The sequence below is a fragment of the Malaya genurostris genome, chromosome 3 (genome assembly GCF_030247185.1).
Source record: "Malaya genurostris strain Urasoe2022 chromosome 3, Malgen_1.1, whole genome shotgun sequence".
NCBI classification, from domain to species: domain Eukaryota; kingdom Metazoa; phylum Arthropoda; class Insecta; order Diptera; family Culicidae; genus Malaya; species Malaya genurostris.
The window spans coordinates 197505869-197525667 of record NC_080572.1 but is presented as its reverse complement, the minus strand read 5'-3'; the positions used below and the strand labels follow the sequence as shown (position 1 = coordinate 197525667).

Genomic DNA, 19799 nt, shown 5'->3' with positions numbered 1-19799 from the left:
ACACTTGGCGTATTCTAGATTGAGTTTTGCTTCAACCAAGTAAAACTCATATTACAGCATGGAGATTTTTTTCGAAAACGAAATGTGGAAGATTTTTTTCACGCTCTCTACAATAATGTACATTCATTACACATTCATTCAAGAAGTCTTCAAGAATATCTTCTTACGTACTTTCAGTGAAGGGTTCCTTGGAACGCATGTCGCCTATGACCTTCAACTGGTCACATGACAATAATGCCAAAAACAATAAGCCAGGCGAAAACTGGGACAATAAGTCATCCACACCCAAGAAGAAAGGTATATCTTCTTCTCCGGCTCCAAGCATTCCCAGTACTTCGGAGAGAAAACGCTCAGGCAAATAACAGCAATAAAACAATAACCACATGTGCAGTTAACCGTTGCACCTCCTCTTCAATTTGTTAGATAGCAATGAGAAAACCTCTTCTGCAAGAATTCTCGCCTTGAAAAATCACTTGGAAAAAACTTGCCCGGAGGCCCACGTGTCACATACCATTTAACGCAGTTCATCGAGTTGACCATTGTCTGTGCGTATGTGTGTATGTATGTATGTATGTGCATGTGTCAAATAATGTCACTCATTTTTCTCATAGATGGATGCATTCATAGGCTTAGGCTCAAATTAAAATGCTTATGGTCCCATTGGTAGCTGTTAAATTTTATCCGGATCAAACTTCCGGTTCCGGAACTACAGGATGAAATGTAAAAAGTCATTCAGATCGACGATGCAAAAAAACGGAAAACTCATCTAAATTTGACTTAAAACTATTTCATTTCGTAGATTATGTTAGCTGCTGGTCACACAAACCGACTTCGAACCAGTTCCGAAAGTTTGATCAAATAGTAGTAATAATAATAATGTAATATAGAGCGACTTTATAGGAAACGGAAAGCTTTTTTCAAAGTTGGCTGGCCAAATGAAAGATTCCATGTTTCCGATTCCAGATATACCGAAAACAGTTGTTAAAACGAAACACTTTATTTTCTCAGAAACGGCTAAACCAAGAGTCAAATGAAAAGTTTTTAATGGGCTATTGAATTTTGTGCGGATCCGACTCCCGGTTCCTGATTCCTCGAAGTAACTTTAAGGGATAGATTTCAGATAAGTTAAGATTTCAAAACCCAATGTGTTTCTCAAATTTGAAAAGAAAAAGTGATTGATATTAGAAAAAGTACGCGAAAATCTGTTAGGACTGATTTTTTGTTAAATAGTTTTCGTGTGGCTCCTATAAATGGATGCGTTACAATGTGAGATTCCTATCTAGAAAAATTTAGAAAAATTCTTCGGACTTCTGAATAATAACGAAGAGATTCCCAAGTACAATTCACTGAAGTGTGTACTCGAAAAAATGGCATACCGAGAATCTTTTGAAACTTTTTAGCCGTATGAGTATAAATCCTCCTGAAATGTAGAGTAAATCTTATTCATAGTATATTGTTTACATCTGTTAAGTTTTATAGTAATTTCAACAGTAGTTTCAGTCAAGTCGTCGAAATGATAAATTTTTCGTGAAAAAAAAACTTGTGCGCTTACAATCAGAACACAGAGGCGTCTCACTGGTGGATCGCTAAAAGTTTGGAATTGAAAATATAACTGTTTCGTGTGATAAGAACACGAAAAGAAGTTGTGAGCCATTTTTATCAAAGACATTCTTTACACACATCACTTCTAATCAGTGCTGTAAAACTTCATGCAATTCAATTAAAACCGAATGTGGCACACATTGACGATCATTCTACTGCAGTAAACTTCACATTCTAACACACAACCTTCGCTGACGTACAGAACGGTAGCATTCAGTTCTTCATTCGTTTCTCTTCCAATCGAAACTCAGTTTAACCACCACCGTCAGTTGATCTCAGGAAATAAAATGTCAGTTGAGAGAGCGGCCTTCAAATGAGGTTCAAGATGATGGATGAAAGGTAAACCAGTAATAACTGTAATCTTACTTATAAAATCAACACAAAATAATTGTTCCCTCTTTCAGTTTTCATTTTTAATGCTTTGGAACACATCTCAATACATTTCAAACAGTCGAAAATTATCGATTCAAACTTACTGGTGATAATCGAAAACTCAAATGAGAACCGCCACCCTCTACTTATAATGTTGGCCGAAGAGAGTTTTGGTTATCGAGTTTATGTCCATGCCTATTCATTCTAATTGCTCACTTCCAACAGTGAAAACAATGAAGCAGGTAGACTATACTTGGCACTTGAGTGACTAGATACGGTTATTCAATTGACGATGCATTCTGGTAGGTTCATTTCAGTATGCCAATAAACGTCAAATAGATATGCTGACAGTCAATGCCCATAAATTTCATTTCCATCCAATAATATTCAATTGAAATGAAGTTTTACCGCACTGCTTCTAATTATGTTTAGTATTAGCTATTGATATCGTTCCCAAGCAACTAAAAATACTTCCCAATAATGATTTAGAGACAAAAATTAGAATACTCACTCGTACAAATGGGAAATCGTTTTCGCCAGTCCGTTCCCCGATCCGCAGGGAATGATTCCGATCGATACCTCCTCGATAGCCGTCTGCCAGTCCTCTCGCTCGAACAAGCCATTCAGGACTTCGTAGAAAATTCCATCTCCGCCGACCACTACAATTCCACGCCACAGATAAATATCCCGATTCCGGACGAACTCTCGGGCCCAGTCGGACTTTTTCGTGATGTGCAGATCGTATATAATTTCTGCTTCACCGAAAACCGGCACCACCCGTTGCTGGAACATTTCTCTCGCCTTACCGGATCCGGATTTCGGATTAAGAATCACCAGCATTTTGCGTGCATCCTTCGGCTGGAAGATTGATTTGATGGAGGTTTCACCCGCGATCAGATACTTGATCGCAGCTCGCCACTTCTGTGCCTCCTTGTTGTTATCCTCGTACTTGTCGAAGGATCGAAACCTAAGCGTAATGGTGGTGCGTTCCCGAAATCCACCCCGTCGATTTCGCTTGAGTATGTAAGCATAAATGTACAGATACGCACTAACATCCGATTCATCTTGCTCGCCGGAATTCTCATCGACTACTTTGAGCTGAACCGTTCCCGAGATTGAGGTACACGCACAAGCCGATCCACCCTTTGTTTTTCGTCTGCTCCGCAAACACCGACAACCGATGATGTCTTTCAGGGGGATCGTTTGCTCCTTGGTTGACCCATTACTCTGCTTCTTTAGGCTGAGCCCTTTCTCCGTAAGCCGAACTTCGAAAACCGTATTCTTTTTGGAGCTGATGTAGAACGTTTCCGTCAGGTAGACCACATGCGGTGGACTGTTACTGTCGGTTCCTTTGCTGAGGGCAGGCGATTGGTTGACTATCTCTTCCCCGACGAGCTCCGACTTTGGCTTATCCACCATACTGACAACCAATCAGCTTCCAGGTTATTCCAGCGTGTCAAACTTTTCGGGAAACGCATTAATCTTCGCTAAATACTATTGTTTTTTCACGAGTTTGGCAACGGAAAACGGTAAACACTTGGTTTGTTTACTTGAATGCGGTTGATTTATGGCCTGTGAATACGATAACTGGTAAGATTAAACACGTTACTGCGTGAACATGACTTGCTTTTTGCAGACGGTATGTGTTTTGTCTAATATCCATAAAAAATAATAAATAAATGTGTATAAATATTTTTCTTTTGTGACGGATGTACGTAGATATCATCGATCCAAACAATAGCAGACCAATAATAATAAAAACATAGAGTCTAGCTCGAATAATATGTCACGGCCAGTTGAAGCTGTCCTTGATACTTCAACCTTCACCATTGTGTACTTGATATATATAAGCAATACTAATCCCATGAATATAAACATTTCATTTCCAAAACATAATACAGACGTTGAGACAGTTCCCATTTCATTTAGAAATGTTACAGTATGTCCCACAAAAAAAATGTAAACTTATTTCGTTTGAAATCTGTACGATAACTTTTCAATTGAAAGGTGACTTTCTGACAATTTGTTGCTTTAGAAAATATTAATTGACGTTACTGGCCAATGTTTCGAAGGATTATACCTTAATTTTCCAAGCAATCATGAATAACCATTAGGGTGGCAATCGATTATATAGAAAAAACCTATTCCTAATCCACCTAGTAGAGTTACAATACATTTCTCCTTCATCGATACAGTCTCATTAAAATATTTTTTACCTTTTCATTGATATAATTTTTGACAGTAATTTGGGTTTATTTTTGACGAAAATTTATTCAAATTGATTCGGTTAGTTCACAATATACTTCAGCGTTTATGTCACATATTCGACAACACTTTTCAGACCAAGCGTCTCAGTTATAATACATTTTTTTGTTTCGATTGAAGAGGTTTTATCTATAAGGTCATTCGCCTTTTCGGGTCAGAAATTTTTATGAAACTTACTAGTAAATTCATCTAGTTGGTAGATCTTGTTAGTTAGTGGATATATAAATCTACTTTGGGACTACTAGTGCCCGGCTTCCACTTCCGAACGCACCGGTAATAGTGAAGAAAAGCTTCAAAAACTGAACTCACTTTAATTTCTCAGCAACGGTTAAGCCGTTTTTCACAAATCATAATTGAAATCAAAGCTCTTAATGTTTTAAAATATACTGTGCAATTTCATCCATATCCGAGTCCGGATCCGAAATTATAGGATCATGGGTATAAAAACTTTCAAACTGTAGCACAAAATGATGCAAATTCGGTACTCATCGGTACGTGCTGGTACGGAAGAAGAAAACACCATCGCCTAGCGTGCGTTGTTCATTTTCGTATAGCGTGCAGGGTAGCCACATTTAAATCTATATTAACTCGACATAACAGTTTGCAAATTGAAAAGGTCATTTCCTCTTTTTCACTACTAGAATTTGAAACGATACTCCTAAACTAAAGTACAGATTAGTTACATCAAACATTCTAACACACAATTAAATATTACGAAATAATCAGTATAGTTCTTTATGATAAAATAATGGTGGTTCTGAAAGGAACCTTTCATTAATGGCTTCTAAGTCAGCTATGCATTTTTTATAGCAAATCAGCAGAAAGTTCTACTACAAACTACAAGTGGTTGAAAAATGGGCCGTATACAGTATAGTGAAGAAAATTTCGCATAATTCTTTGGGTATGCAATTATTGTTATAAATAGAACTATACAGAATTTTGATGTCAATCATTTCGTTTCGGATTTAAACATTTCAGTGAAAAAAGTTATCAAAATGCCGTACGAGATAAATTTCTGGTATCATAAGAGCCAAATTGTGTAATTCTCTAAGATATTAAACACTGTTAAGAATTTTGCCCTGCGAAAATTGCACAAAGCTTATCAAATTATTCTGAAAACTGGCTCTGTGACCTGAGCGTTTGAGGCTTTACACCACGCTAAAGGTCTACTTTCATTGCCGACTGCTCCTCCTGACGACCGAAGTCCAAATGAGACTTTCACGCTTTATACCTGGTTTGTTCTTACTGATGTTGGTGGGAGAACCTCACCTCGACATCCAGTTTCGTCTGTAGCAATAAAAGAAATGAACAGTTTTTATTCAAAGATTTCCTTTTCTATTTGTTCGGTAGATTCTGATATGTGCCTGACTTCCTCAAAACCGTCGTCCGGATGAGAAAAAGGCAAGCAAGCGTGATGAATTTTTGTCAAAAGTTTTAGAAAACTTTGTTTTTCAATTATTTTTAGGGTTTTTTCACGCGGTTGAAAATTTAATCACGAATTCCTAATCATATTAAGTACATCAAAAGATATTCGTGGTAAAGTTCTGCCCATTCTTGTACAGGGTAAATTTTGAAAAGGCGCCCCATAGTAAAGTAAGTCGTATTCAGGACAAAATAACCGATTTGAAGAATTCTGGAATTAGGAACTGGACCTGAGCTCAATAACTATATTCAGAACTTAGAACAGACTCAGAATTCAGTTGGAATTTAGTAGACAACAATTTCGAAACTGAAATCAGTTCCGGAATCATTTTCCAGAATCCAGTTCAGCACGTAGGCTCTGAATTCTAAACCCATATTCCGGAACTAAGCTCTGAAGCTTGAAGACGATTTCTCGCCACGACTACCAAAATGTACAGTAAAATGTCACAATTCTTTGGGAGTATTATTATGATTCTAAAAAGAATCAAACAGAAGAATTGAGTTCAAGAACTAAGTTTAGAACTAAGAGCAGGCTCAGAGTCTTGGCTTGAAGACCGGAAAGCGAATGAGAGTTGCTACCTGAGCGTTTGAGATTTAACCACGCAGAAGGTGCACTCTCTGTCGCTGTTGGTTGATTATATCGCTCCCTCGACGACCGGAAAGCAAATGATAAATCATTCTCACGACGTCTGCTTCCATCCAACACACAAGAAGAAATGATTTTCGACCACGGTTCCCCTTTTATAAGCATTCAGATGAAGATATGTGCCTGACGCGTTGTTTTCAAAGTGTTAGAAAACTTCATTTTTGAGTTATTTGTGGTTATCTCACACTGTTCAAAACAATATCCTTAATTCCTGATCATATTTTTGATGAAATTTACATATTTTTGATGAAATGGCGAAAGAATTATGTTGCTGCCCTTAATACAAGTCGAGATATTCACGATTAAGTTCTGCCCATTCTTCCATATGGCTAATTTTGAAAAGGCACCCTATGGTAACGTAAGTCGTATTCACGACAAAATGTTATTTTAGGTAAATTTACATACTCAAGACATAGGAAGACTTCGCATCATTCTCTGGGAATATTTAAATTATTCTAAGAAGAAGAACAGATTTGCGGAATTTATCCAATATTTAAAACCGCTGAGCACTCTTAGGCATAATTTAATTATGAACTGGAACTGGATTCAAGAACTAAATTCGGAATCTAAGACTGATTCAGAATTCGGTTTCTAAATTCAGGTTCAATATCTAATTCCAGAATGAACTGAACTGAATTGCTTCCAGATTCCAGGTTCCGAGTTTAATTCTAGAACTGAATTCTGAGCTTGAATTTATTTTTGAGTACTCGGGAATGTATTTGTCCGATAACGTCAAAACCGTCGTGCGGGCGCAAAAAGGCAAGCAAGCAATACATTTTGTCAGTGTTTCCAAGAGTTTTAGAGACCTAATTTTTGATATATTTATGGTTATCTCACATTGTTGAAAATTGAATCGTTAATTGCTGATCATATTTCTGATGGCATGGAAAAAAATGATGGGATTACATTTAGTACAATCCGAGATATTCACGATGAAGTTCTAAAAAAAGGCGCTCCAAAGTAAAGTAAAACGTATTCACGTCAAAAACTTAACAGAATCTTCTAGTGATGTTTTTGAAAATATAAGGAATATGAAAAAGGTATCACTACACCTCTAGGTGGATTAAAAAAAGTTTTATTGGAAATTTTGTTTAAAAATCTATAAAAAAAATCATGTTACTTGGGGTGAGTATTTTCTCACTCCTAGTGACCTAAAACTCACATAAAGCACGAGATATTCTCATCTAGATTAATTCGAATAAAATACAGAATGGATTGAAATGGAATAGATTTTGGCCTTCTAGAAAGGTAACAAAATTTAACCGAAATTTAGCCGATTTTAACAAGCTTATGCTCGTTTGAAAGCTACTATTGGGTTGTGAGCCAAGTTCGAAGATCAAGATCCTGTTCCGAAGATATATCGCCATAAGTGACGTAACCGACAAAACGCTTATTTTTCTCTCCACCCAAAGCCCGGTGGAGATGAAATTTGGCAATCTCTCTCTCCAGCAGGCATAAAACCTCCTCATCATTTGTATCAACAGATTACAATGATCCAACAGATACATTTAGGCCTAACACTACAATTAAAACTAACAGTTAAAACTAAATTTATAACACTATAACTAGTTGATGACACCAAGCATAACAGATCAGTAATAGTGCTCTTACTTAGAAGGTGAGAGAGAGGAGAAAAGTGGTTAGGTAAATTGAATACAAGGGTTGGTGGAGGGGGTGCTAAACGAGCGTATACGGGGGTTAGAATCAGCATGTAGATCTAATTAGTGATAAAAAAAATGGATGGCGGAAGACAGAAAAAAGAGGAAATAACGACCAGGTTAATTTAGGCGAGCGAATCTAGTTAGTTTCAAATGAAGATGATGGAGAGACGAAATGGGGGTTGAATGAAAATAAAATTTTAACGGTTCCAGACAAATCCTAATCTGACAGGGGACTATGAAACAATCGTTCAATCATGTTTCGAGATGATTCAAAGTCGAAGACATTGGAACAATTGTTGAATGTTGGTATATTTGACGTAACCGACGTTTTTTTCTATCCGCACTTTTTTCATAAAGTAACCAATAATTAAGTTTAAATGTATTATTGCAGATAATTTTGGTTTCGAGAATTATTTCGAATATGCAACGTAAGCTTTTTTTAACTAACCGAATAAATTTGTGTTAAAAATCGGCCAAAATTCATGTCAGAAATTATCCAAACGAAAAACAAAATGTTTCGAAGAGATTGTTTAAATGACAAGAGGGAGGCATTAGCACACCAGGTAGATTAGGAAGAGGTGTTTATTATTCTAGTTATTTCTTGGTTAGACCAGATGTTAATAGTTCCGGAATAATCGTAAAAGCAGAGTGACTCAAACAAAATCTACTCTAAGTAATTTTTCGGAGCGAGACTGGAACAAACGACAAGTGACTGGCGAGACCTGTGCCTTATACTCTGACCCGCCAAATCGAATGTCAGATGTATCATATTGAAAGCTTGGGCATTAGTTCACAACATTACTTTATTGTATTTGAGCATTTTCTTCCATGCTATAGATTCTAATGTGAAGAAAAGTTCTTCAAAAGCCAATCCTTCGCCCCAGGAATCTAGTGGAACACGCTAGTCCAAAACTAGCACCATCCGACTACTACATGTTTCAATCGAGTTCAAAGCTGTCAAATCTTTTCGCTTGATTGATTGATATTATCAGATGTAGAAGTCGAGCTAACAAAAAGATCTAGTCAAAGATGCAATGTCACATTATTTTTCTGCAACATTTTTAAAAAGATTGAAGCGAGTGTTTACAGAAACAAGTAAGAAGTCGTTATACTTCACATCCTTCGATTTCAATGATCCAAGACTGACTATTTAATTCCATGCCCAAATATCTCAAGAACGACTACTCGCAGTACAAGTAAATGTATTACTTTTGATTCGTAGAATCATACTTCAGCATTTGAATGATTATTTTTCTTTAAAAACTAAGATTCTGTGAATACCATCAATCAACATTCGCTTCATTAGTCAAAGTAAATGGATTTCCGTACTGAAAACGTGTGCCTAGTTATCGAAGCGGAAGTCGGATCCAGACGAACGTAGTTGTTAGTGACGGTAATATTTTTTTAACTTACATCAAAAGCAGTGATTCCATAGTCATCAGAAATTCCTGTTTTTCGATAGGAGCTATGAGCAGCTGGAAGAATGTGCTTCTTTTCTACCATGATAAAACATATTTTGCGTAATACTATTATGCCAAAGCAGCGACAAAGAGTTGTCATATTTTGGAAAAAGTAACAACCGCTTGTTTAGCACTAAACGTTCAGATACAATGATCATTTTGTCAGTTTGGATGCAATTTCCTATTGAGCGATAAATGTCGTGTGTAAAACACTCAACCTTCGACTTTTACCACCACAGTTGCTAATATCCTGCCATACTAAATTTCACTTTCCTTTTTATCATGCGTTCCACTCTACATATTTATCTCCGGTACAATTGCGAAGAAGTCTCTATAAGCGCCCAGATTCTTCGAATTTGTTTTCAAGTAAAAACTCGATTAATTTCGTGTTTGTCCCATTTTCTCTGCAATTCATGCCTACCGAGCGAAAGTCGACATTCATAGAAACATTAACAAAAAGGAAAAACTTCACAATCACGTGTTGAATTAACAAAGGAGAACATAACACTTAATTGCTCTACCCAAATGATCACCTTCAACCTCGGCATTTTATATTTCCTCTCCTGGGACACACTGTGTATATACAGATAGTAGCAACAATAACAACATTGCGTGACTGACAAACGTATTCCGGATGCTACACCCACATTTTCCGTGAATATTTCAGCCCATGTGGCACCCAATCGGAGCCTTCGATGATGTACCAAACCGGTATACTACTCCAATTCCGGTTTCCTACTGAACAACCTAGTGACCTATTACAACTATTTCTCCTCTACTGGAACAACGGGTATACAATCGAATGCTTCCGCCGGTGGTTTTTCATTCTCTTGTGGGCTTCCGCCTACATCGTGTAGTAAAAGAGTGGGTGAATCAAAAGTTGCATCACAGATTAAATGGACTTTACCTTTGACATTCTCGTAGCTCGGCACTCTTTCTGCAATGGAGCGAACCGAAAATATTATAACCTCAAAACCTGATTGCAAATCGAATATATCTTCCTATAATTGCATACAATAAGTATGTTAGTTTGACATTTACTCTCAGGTTAGAATAATAAGATTTGTAGGTCCAAGTAGACTGGAGTGACTGTAAATATTAAATTTAAAAGAAAACATAATCTTGTCAGTTTCATTCCAAACGATCAAACGACCTATCAAATAAAAAATAAATAAAGCATATCGAATTGCCAACATTGCGGATAAAATCTTTTGAGTTGTTGCCAACATTTCGAATGAGAGGTCGTCACGCTCCCTTATAGTTACAATAATTCTATTGTCTTCCTGGATCATTACTACGCCAACGCTGGTTCTGTTTTGGCTGTGGTTTCGCTATGCTGGAAAAATGATTCCATACACCACACACAGCACGTTACGTTTTCCGTTTTTATTCCCCGTTAATGCACATTAGGGGAAGAACGTGCAGTTTCTCGAACGAGAACCCATACTACATGTGAAAATACTTTGACATTGCTTCCGGACGCCGACTCGGCTCCTTCCGTATCTACTGGCACTCTGCCGCATGAAACTAGCACACCGTGGGGTACGAAGCTGTACTGTAGAAAAAGGAGCTTAAGCGTCAATAGTTCTAATTGGCCACATATACCTTTCCGGTGTTGGGTGTAAATGGGGTAATCGAGGTTTAGCGAAAAATGTGTCCGAGTTATGGAAACTAAATAGAGGTGGTGAGCTATACATGTTAAGACTAGAATAAAAGTGTTGTAGCATGTCATGACTGGATTTTCAAACATTGATCATTTTGACAGCCGACTGTTTTCATTTTGAAGTTCAATCGAGAATGGCATCTGAACTCAAGTGAAACATTTTCAAATGTTCTGAATTATGTTAAGGGGCCAAACTCTTTGCAAGCGTATGAGTAATGTCAACAATGTGTGCGTAAAAACAAATTCCGGCGCTTCTTTTCCTGATTTTATTCAATAAAATTTCCATATGGTTGAAAAAAAAATAAACCAATCAGCTCATTCTGCTTAAAATTGCAATTCAAGAAAAGCGAAAATCTTAGTCCAAAACTCTTCCGTTTTCCTTAAAACTGCTCGAGGAAAATTATTTCAGTTTCAGCTTACTTCCAATGACACATTTGATTAGCAACAAACACATTCCTATATGGATTTCCTCTTGCAGAAATTATTGCAATATAAAGATTTACGTACCTTCTATAAGTAAACCCACAAAATAGGAACCTTTAATTTAACACGCGAAAGTCAATGGCAATGGAATGTTCAGTTTTTTCAATGACTGAGCGGAAATATATATTGGAGACGCCAAGTGAAAGAAAAACTAACAGAAAAGATGAATTTTTGGAAAAAGATACGCTCAGAGACAGGACTCGAACCTGCTAAAAACTTTTTATTTTTTCCGGAAAACTGCTTTTGTAACAGAAAATATTTAGTTTTGTTTATTTTGTGTAACGCAATCTGATACAAATGCAGTGTTGCTAACTTTTTTTATTAGGGAAATAAAATCTACATTCATAAAATGTAAGCAATTTTCCAACGTTGGTGAAAAATTGATCAAAACTGATATTTCATCAAAAAAGTCAGACTTAACATTCATTTGAGAATAAGTTATTGTTAAAAAAGATTGTTTGAAACTCAATCGTGCAAGCCACTTTGATAAACTGGTTGCACTCAGAGCTGCAAATTGTCAGTTATGTCAAATGACCTTGACAGGCTGACTAAAATCATCGTCAGCTGTAATCGGTACGGTCAAGTTGTCAAATGAGATACTCGATACTTCTATGACCAAGTAGAAGTATACTCAGTCAAAGGCAGACGACCTTTTTGTTTTCTCTCTCATTCTCCTATTCCCTGTTGAAGTAAAAAAAATCCATGAGAGTACTAACATAAACATAAATTGATAAAATTCATTGTTCTTTGCAAAAATTCATCGGACTTCGGAGTTTATTGGTGTACATGAATTTAATTCAATGTTTATGCTGCTTGATTAATATTTAGTCACATCGTAATAAAGCAGTGATAGGAGAAATGAAAATAAGTTCAATCGCATCGCCAATCAATGAGCGTCTTGATGAGTGTAATCAAGAGAATTTATGTTATGACCGATCGGCTCTCAGACACTCAATATATGATGATTGATAGAGGCTGGTTGGCAGCAGTTCAGTGACATTAGCTTTCCAAAATTCGTCGTGCAAAATTGCTAGTTGATAGTGACATTTAGCAGCTCTGGTTGCACTGCATATATGAATACATATACTCAAATAAAAATTCACGTTCGATTCACTTGAAAAATCACGTAAAATGGTTTCAAATGTCAAATTGAATATTTTACGTGACGAAAATGAATGTTATTAGAACATCCCCTAAAATGAATAGAGTCATCACATAAGGTTTACGTGAATTGACCAAAAGTCAAACAATCTACGTGAATTTCCAGTGTGAAAAATTCGAATCTGAAAATGGAAAACAGTGGCCCTCAAAGTGTAGGTAGTGTAAATATTTGCTAGAAATGTAATTTAATTACAATTTTTTACTACATCGACCGGACCATTCCAGTATAAAAGTTTCCATGTGTTCAACTGGACCGAGTACCTGCGTGAGTCCGGAAGTTTGCCCGCTCCTGCCGAATGCTTCAAACAACCCGTTGGTCCACCGAAAACCGAGTTCAAAATCGGTATGAAGCTAGAGACACTGGAACCATGTAATGTGACTTCAACCTGCATCGGTAGTGTCGTGGGAGTTCTCGGATCTCGACTTCGGCTTCGTTTGGATGGCAGTGACAACAACAAGGATTTCTGGAGGTTTGTCGATTAAAGATACCACGACGTTATTAGTTGCTTTTCAAGCCATTGAAATTATATGCTAATTTTTTTAAATGTTTTATTTTTCATTTTATAGATTTATATAAACATCAGAAATCTCCATTTTGACTTCAACCAGTATGTAAAATAGTAATTCTCTGGTATCTGAATTTGATATGAACTGATAGGTAAATGTGATATGAACAATACATTACATTTTACCTATGAAACACGTAACTTTTACTTGATTATGCATTAAACAGCTTTTAAATACCACTCCATTAAAACCTACGTGAAAAGTAGGGTGGAAAATATTCACATAACTTTTCACGTAACTATAAAATCGATAGTCCCACGACAAAAGGGCCTAACTGCAAATGAGAGCCTCTCTTTGTTTACTTTCTCTTTCGGTTATTACGGAGCCATTATTGCAAATTCTCTAAAGTTTCCAATATAAATCAAAAGATTGTAGTTATACCTTGAAAGTTTTGCGAAGAGTAAAGCGCCAAATATAAAATCAGTTCGGTAAATCGTGAAAGAAAAAGTAAACAAAGAGAAACTGTCATTTGCAGTTAGGCCCTTTTGTCGTGGGACGGTCGAAATGATTATTATATTGAGTGTAGATCTATGACATACGTACCAAATAAAATGTACGTAATGCACAAATTACCAACACAAGTTAACTTGGTTTACTCTTGATCCTTAAAGCTACCATGAGTTTAAGTATAATTAGGTTAGCGTCTAGGCCGTGTGGACGAATGCTGGTGAACAGTGAGCAGAGTCCTACACTGACAATCGAGTTTACCTTTTTATTTTGAGGAGAAACCGCTCACTGTCGAGCTCTTCTATGAGCTACCCTAAATTAGGTAGGACAAAAGTTTGGCTACCACCCAAATTATAGGTGAATAACAAGTTACTCTTTCTGAGTTCATAGGGGTTAGTAACTGAATCGTTTTCTACTCAAACTTTGACTTGATTGTAAAAAATAGAGTAGCGAACATTGCCATTACACTTTAGATGATTTTGACTAGATTAGGTTTTTTACCGTCACTGCTAACCTTAATCGAATGAACACATTTTGACAGTCAAGCAGTACTGTTTATAAACAGAGATTTTTTTGTTTGTCTGTTAACAATTTGGATGAGACCATTTACGGGCCATATCGCCTAACTAGTTTTAAAACATTTGTTCACGATTGGATACGGTTTGTTTTCGAAATTTTTTGAATAAAAGTGACTAGTTGCAAAGTGTAAAGATGATTGTTTAAGACGTGTTCTTCGATTTTTGTTTCAGCTGAACTGTCAAGGATGAATGCTTGTTCATTTGTGAAGTCACGATAAAAAATCTAATTAGGTTTTGCACGAACATGACATAACCTCACAAAAATGAACAGAATGACTTGTTTTGTTTTGCGTCTGCAATTAAAAATTGAAAAAATGACGAAAAAGTGCCTGTTAAAAACGTATTCCACAGTGAAAATAACTCAAAAGATTGCCCTGTATGTGTTTCCAGCATCAAGGAGCGATATATGTATGAATCTGTTGAGTGCGAGGCGACTTGCAATTTTTACATTCGAACGATGAACTTCTGATGAACTTTTAAACTGTAAACAAGTACACGTCGACTGTCAAAAAAAGTTCATTCTGTTCATTTTTGTGAGGTTATGTCATGTTCGTGCAAAACTGCGACTGGTAAAAGTGTTCCCAATCGTTTGGCAGATTTCCCCCCAGACCAGGAATGCCAGGCTCATAGATTAATCTGTATTTCACAGATTTTCAACTTTCTGTACAGATTTTAAAATTGGCACATATTTTCACAGATTCTTCAATCGATCACAGATTTTTACATATTTTTGAAAATCGATCACAGTTAAGCACCAGAAAGTACAGAGCGGTTGGAAATAGTGAGACCTTTTTTTTGCTCACCAAAGTGATTCTGATCAGCTATTATGGTATGGGAAACGTGCACAGATTTTACATAGACAGATTTTTAGATTGATCACAGATTTATGAAAAAATAACCTGGCATCCCTGCTCCAGACGACGGACTATGTCTACCTGAATTTTTTTGCTAGCATTTTCCATTTGCCAGCATTGACCGAATTCCGGAAAGAGTCTGAAAACGATGCAACAATCGGTTCAAGTAGAGAATTTTGGCATAGCGGTTATTAACGGTTTTGTGTCTGTCGGATTCTTACCATACAAGACTGATAGAACTGTCTTGAATCGGTTATACATTTTAATCGCCTTCGGCATTATTTTTAACGTGCTTCTTGCATTAGTTTCTCTTGACTCTTTTGCATTAGCGATAGACAATGTAAGCGTCAATCTTGTTCGTACAGTAATCGTAAGCTTTCGTGCACGATCCGTCCGGTGTTCGAATTCACTGGGTAAATTCTGGATCTGGATTCTTGAGCTGAATTTCGAAACTGGATTCATACACTGGATTCTTGAACTGCATTCTGCAGCTGGACTGAAGCCTAATTTTGTATATGGATTCTTGAATTCTGCACTTAAATTCTGGACTTGGATTCTGGAACTCAATTCCGGAACTTTTGAAAGTTTTGGAACTGAATTTTAGAGATTAGTTCGAGAAATAAATTCTGGAACAGGATTCTGGAACTGAATTCTGAAAATGAATTTTAGAATCGATTTTAGTCCGAGTCCAGATCAGGATACAGCTCCTGGAACAGATCCGGTTCCAGATTGCAGAATTTGAAGCTGCGAAGGAAACGGTTTCTGGGAAAGAATACTGGGCCTGAATTTTTGAATTCTAGCAATGAATGTCCGAAATAATTTAGAACCTGAATTCTGAACCGAAAGATGTTCTAGAATTAAATTTCGAAACTGACTTCCGGAAATCAGAATTGAAGGCCTAATTCGTAAATTGTATTCTGGATCTGGTTTCTGTAATTAAAACTTAATTCTAGACGTGGATTTTTGAACTAAGTTCTGAACTCGAGTTCTAGATCTGGAACTGGATTTTTAAATTGAATTCTAAAACTGCATTCTGGAGGTGGATTCTGCAATCGAAGATTTCTTTTACACCTCGACTCTTAACTTCGTTCGAATCGGATAGTTTCGATCGAATACGAAATTTTGCATTCTGTATCTCGATCGAGTTCGCGATTACCGAATTTGATTTTTTACATACAATCGAAACACAGTATCGAAGTGTTAGGCTTGGATTCTGGAGCTACGTTCTGAACTCGATTTCTGGATTCTGAAACTCAATTGTGTTTTGGAATTAAATTCTAGAACATAGTTCAGAAAATCAATGCTGGAACACCGGCTCTAATTGACACAAGGTAGAAAAGATCCTAAATATACAAAACAGAAAACACTGGAACAGGATTCTGTAACTAAATTCTGGACAGGATTCTGTAACTGAAATCTGGACCTGATACCTGAAACTTAGCTTAATTTTAGACATGTTCTCTGGAACGAAATTCTGAACCTGGAATTTAGAGCTGATCTCTGAAATTGAATTCATGTTTAGAGCTTAGGTTCAGAATTGAGTTCTAGACTTCAGGTCCTGAATTCAGTTCACAAAGTCCTGAAATTTCGTTCCAAACTTCAGATCCAAAATTCAAGTCCAGGATTCAATTACAGAAGCCACATCCAGAAATTAGTTCTAAGATTCAGTTCTAGAAATAAGTCCAAGAATCCAATTCCAAAATTCAGTTCCGGAATCCTGGTTCAGCATTAGAATTTAAAATTTAGTTCCAAAATTCATGTCTTACATAAAACTTCGGAACTAACATTGAGTTAAAGTCTATTCGCACTATTCCGGAACGTTTTTTTTTGCTCATCGGCGATGACTGAGCTGTCGGCGTGTGCATGTATTGGAATGCCGGATCCGACATGAAATCCATTTGGTTGCCACCGATATTCCTCGCCGAGTTTTTCCTGGTGCCCACGGTGCGAGAAATCCGGCGGGGAATATCGGTGGCAAAAAAATGGATTTTATGTCGGATCCGGCATTCCAATACATGCACACGCCGGCAGCTCAGCCATCGCCGATGAGGGAAAAAACTTCCCGGATCGACCCGGAATAAGGCGAATAGACTTTTAGGAACTCGTATTCTACACAGAAAAAAATTAAGAATTTTACATGACGTAACGTAATTCTAAAAACTATACAATTCATAACTACTTAACGTGTCAAATGACGCAAAACTCCATTCGCATAGAATTTCACAGGCTCCGAGTGTAATTTGCCTTCGAATACCAATTGCCGCTGTCTGGATTTATATGTATCAATTATTCTTCTAGCAGATATGTGCTTCTGTGGCTCAGTCGATTAACTAGCGTCCTTTGTAATCTAACGTTTCTCCGTTCAAGTCGCTCTGTTGCTATCGATCTTATGTTTTTTTTTAATTTTATTTTATTAGACATGCATTCTAAAAGCGAATTTCAGAATTGAGTTTCGGACCTCGATTCAGAAACGCAATTTTAGAACTGAGTTCTATACCTGAATCCTAGAACTGAAATTTGGTATTGGAGCTGAGTTTTAAACATAAATCTTGAAAAACATTTCTGGAACTGAATTATATAACCTAATTTTTGAAACTGAGCTCTGGAGCTTTAATTTAGAGAGTTGATTTCTGGAACTGAATTTCTGAACTGAGTTCTTGGTCTTCGTTCTGAAAATGAACTCTGGAACTAAATTTGAGAACTGAATTCGGACCTGGAATTTAAGCTTAATTCTAGATTTGGATTCTGTAACTGAATTTTGGTACTGAACTCTTGTTCGGAATGCAGATCCAGAGTCAATTTCTCAAACTTAATACTAGAATATCGTTCCAGCTTTTAGTTCCAAAATCCTGACCAAGAATTTAAGTTTATAATTTAGTTCCAGAATTCAATTCTATAATTTTGGTTCCAGAATTCAATTCTAGAATCCAGTTCCAAAATTCTGTTCCGAAATTCTTTTCCAGGAATTTCAGAAGCCAGATCCAGAGTTCGAACGAAATTACAGATTCCATCTTTTAACTTTAAAGAATCTAATTCTAGAATACAGTTTTCAAATTCAAATCCAAAATACCAGCTCCAAATTCCTTTCCGGAATTCTGTTCTAGAATTCAGCTTCCGAATTCAGCTCCAGAATTCATCTCCATTCCATTCAGTTCTAGAATTAAGGTTCAGAATCAACTTCAAATCGGTACCAATATACGATTAGGGTATATCGCAAGATAAGTTCTTTTCGAAATTACAATTAGGGGAGACCGGAGCTAAGCCGGACACTATTAGGCAATTTAAAAAAGCATCTATTACAACTTGGTTCTTACCCAAGTTATCTATACCGTGCTGTAGCTTCCACCTTCAGCTACCATTCCCAATTTGTGACTTGCAAAAAACATGCATCAGTTTCTGTACCAAATCAGGAGAGAATAGACAAACCCGAAATTCAATATTTAGGAACCGCGGGCTGAACCGGAGAGTCTTTTTTGAAGCATATTTGATTGTTTCGCTACATATAATTAACGTTTTACTTAAATTTATAGTACATTTAGTTTTAATAAGTAATAAGAAGTAGAATGGAAATATAGATATTAATATTTAGATATGTTTCAAGAATCTGTTGATAATTTCAAGTTGAAAATTGTGTCCAGATAATTATATTTTCCTCGTAATTGAAAACACTAACCAGACCGACATTACCATGTACAGAAATCAAACACACCCAAAAAATAAAAATAAATAAAAAATTCAGTAAGAAACATACACGTTTTAACACAAACACGATTGACGCCAAACTGAACTGTTCTAGATCCAGTAATGTGGTGAAACCAGGTCTAATTCCAAGATTTAGAACTCAATCTGGACTTGGACCAGCAATGTGGAAAGTCCAGGTCCAAGCAGTGTTTAAAGTTGAAGAATTTGAATGATCAGTTTTAATCGAAATCATGTCATCCGGTTATGTCCCTGACATTATCCACCATCCTATTTTGCGTAGAAAAAAAAAACAAATTGTCTATTTTAAAATTGGTTACTGCTTAGATTGCATAGAAACCAACTTAGCTTTAGATACAATAGAAATACGTTTCGTCTAGCGAACATCGACAAAATTGATACTCAAACTACACAGTCTTGCTATTAATTTGTTGGATTAGCATTTTAGATTCGATTGCCATTCAGATATTCGAAACTATAAAAGCAAAAACAATGTTGTACTATTCGATTTCCTCTTCCACATACTATGCCATAATTAAGGATTTACCGGTATTTATATGAAAGATAGAGACATATTTGTGTCGCATATAATTTAGAAATTTCACGCGTTGGGTCAAAATATTGACTGTTGAAAATCAAGGATTGTTTGTTGTCCAACATAATCCTGGAAATTTTCATCGTACCGAATGGACAGTTTAAATAAAGTTACAATTCGAAAACCGTACAAGTAATCAAAAACATTCACTCGTCTTGAACGATCCAGCCGAGTCCAGTCAAGTTTTACAAGAACGAGCCAGAACGACCTTCACATTTAAAGGACACCGAAATAGCATTTCTGGTATATATTTTAAGACCAAAATATTCAACCAGCGATCATCAACTGCAGAGAAAAATGTAATGAATGAACCACTTTCTAACC

At 36.5% G+C, this 19799-nt stretch overlaps 1 protein-coding gene across 5 annotated transcripts in view; it reads right to left on the bottom strand.

Annotated features, from left to right (window-relative positions):
- Positions 1-19799, bottom strand: part of LOC131434427 (sphingosine kinase 2-like) — a 70198-nt gene that overhangs the window by 49419 nt on the left and 980 nt on the right. For 4 of the 5 annotated variants that reach the window (XM_058601122.1, XM_058601123.1, XM_058601126.1 and 1 more), the window contains exon 2: positions 2486-3546. In XM_058601122.1, coding sequence (XP_058457105.1) covers positions 2486-3393 — 908 coding nt within the window. In that variant the 5' untranslated portion in view covers positions 3394-3546. Of the gene's footprint in view, positions 1-2485; positions 3562-19799 lie in introns of all 5 variants that reach the window. The other variant, XM_058601125.1, reaches the window with a different exon arrangement.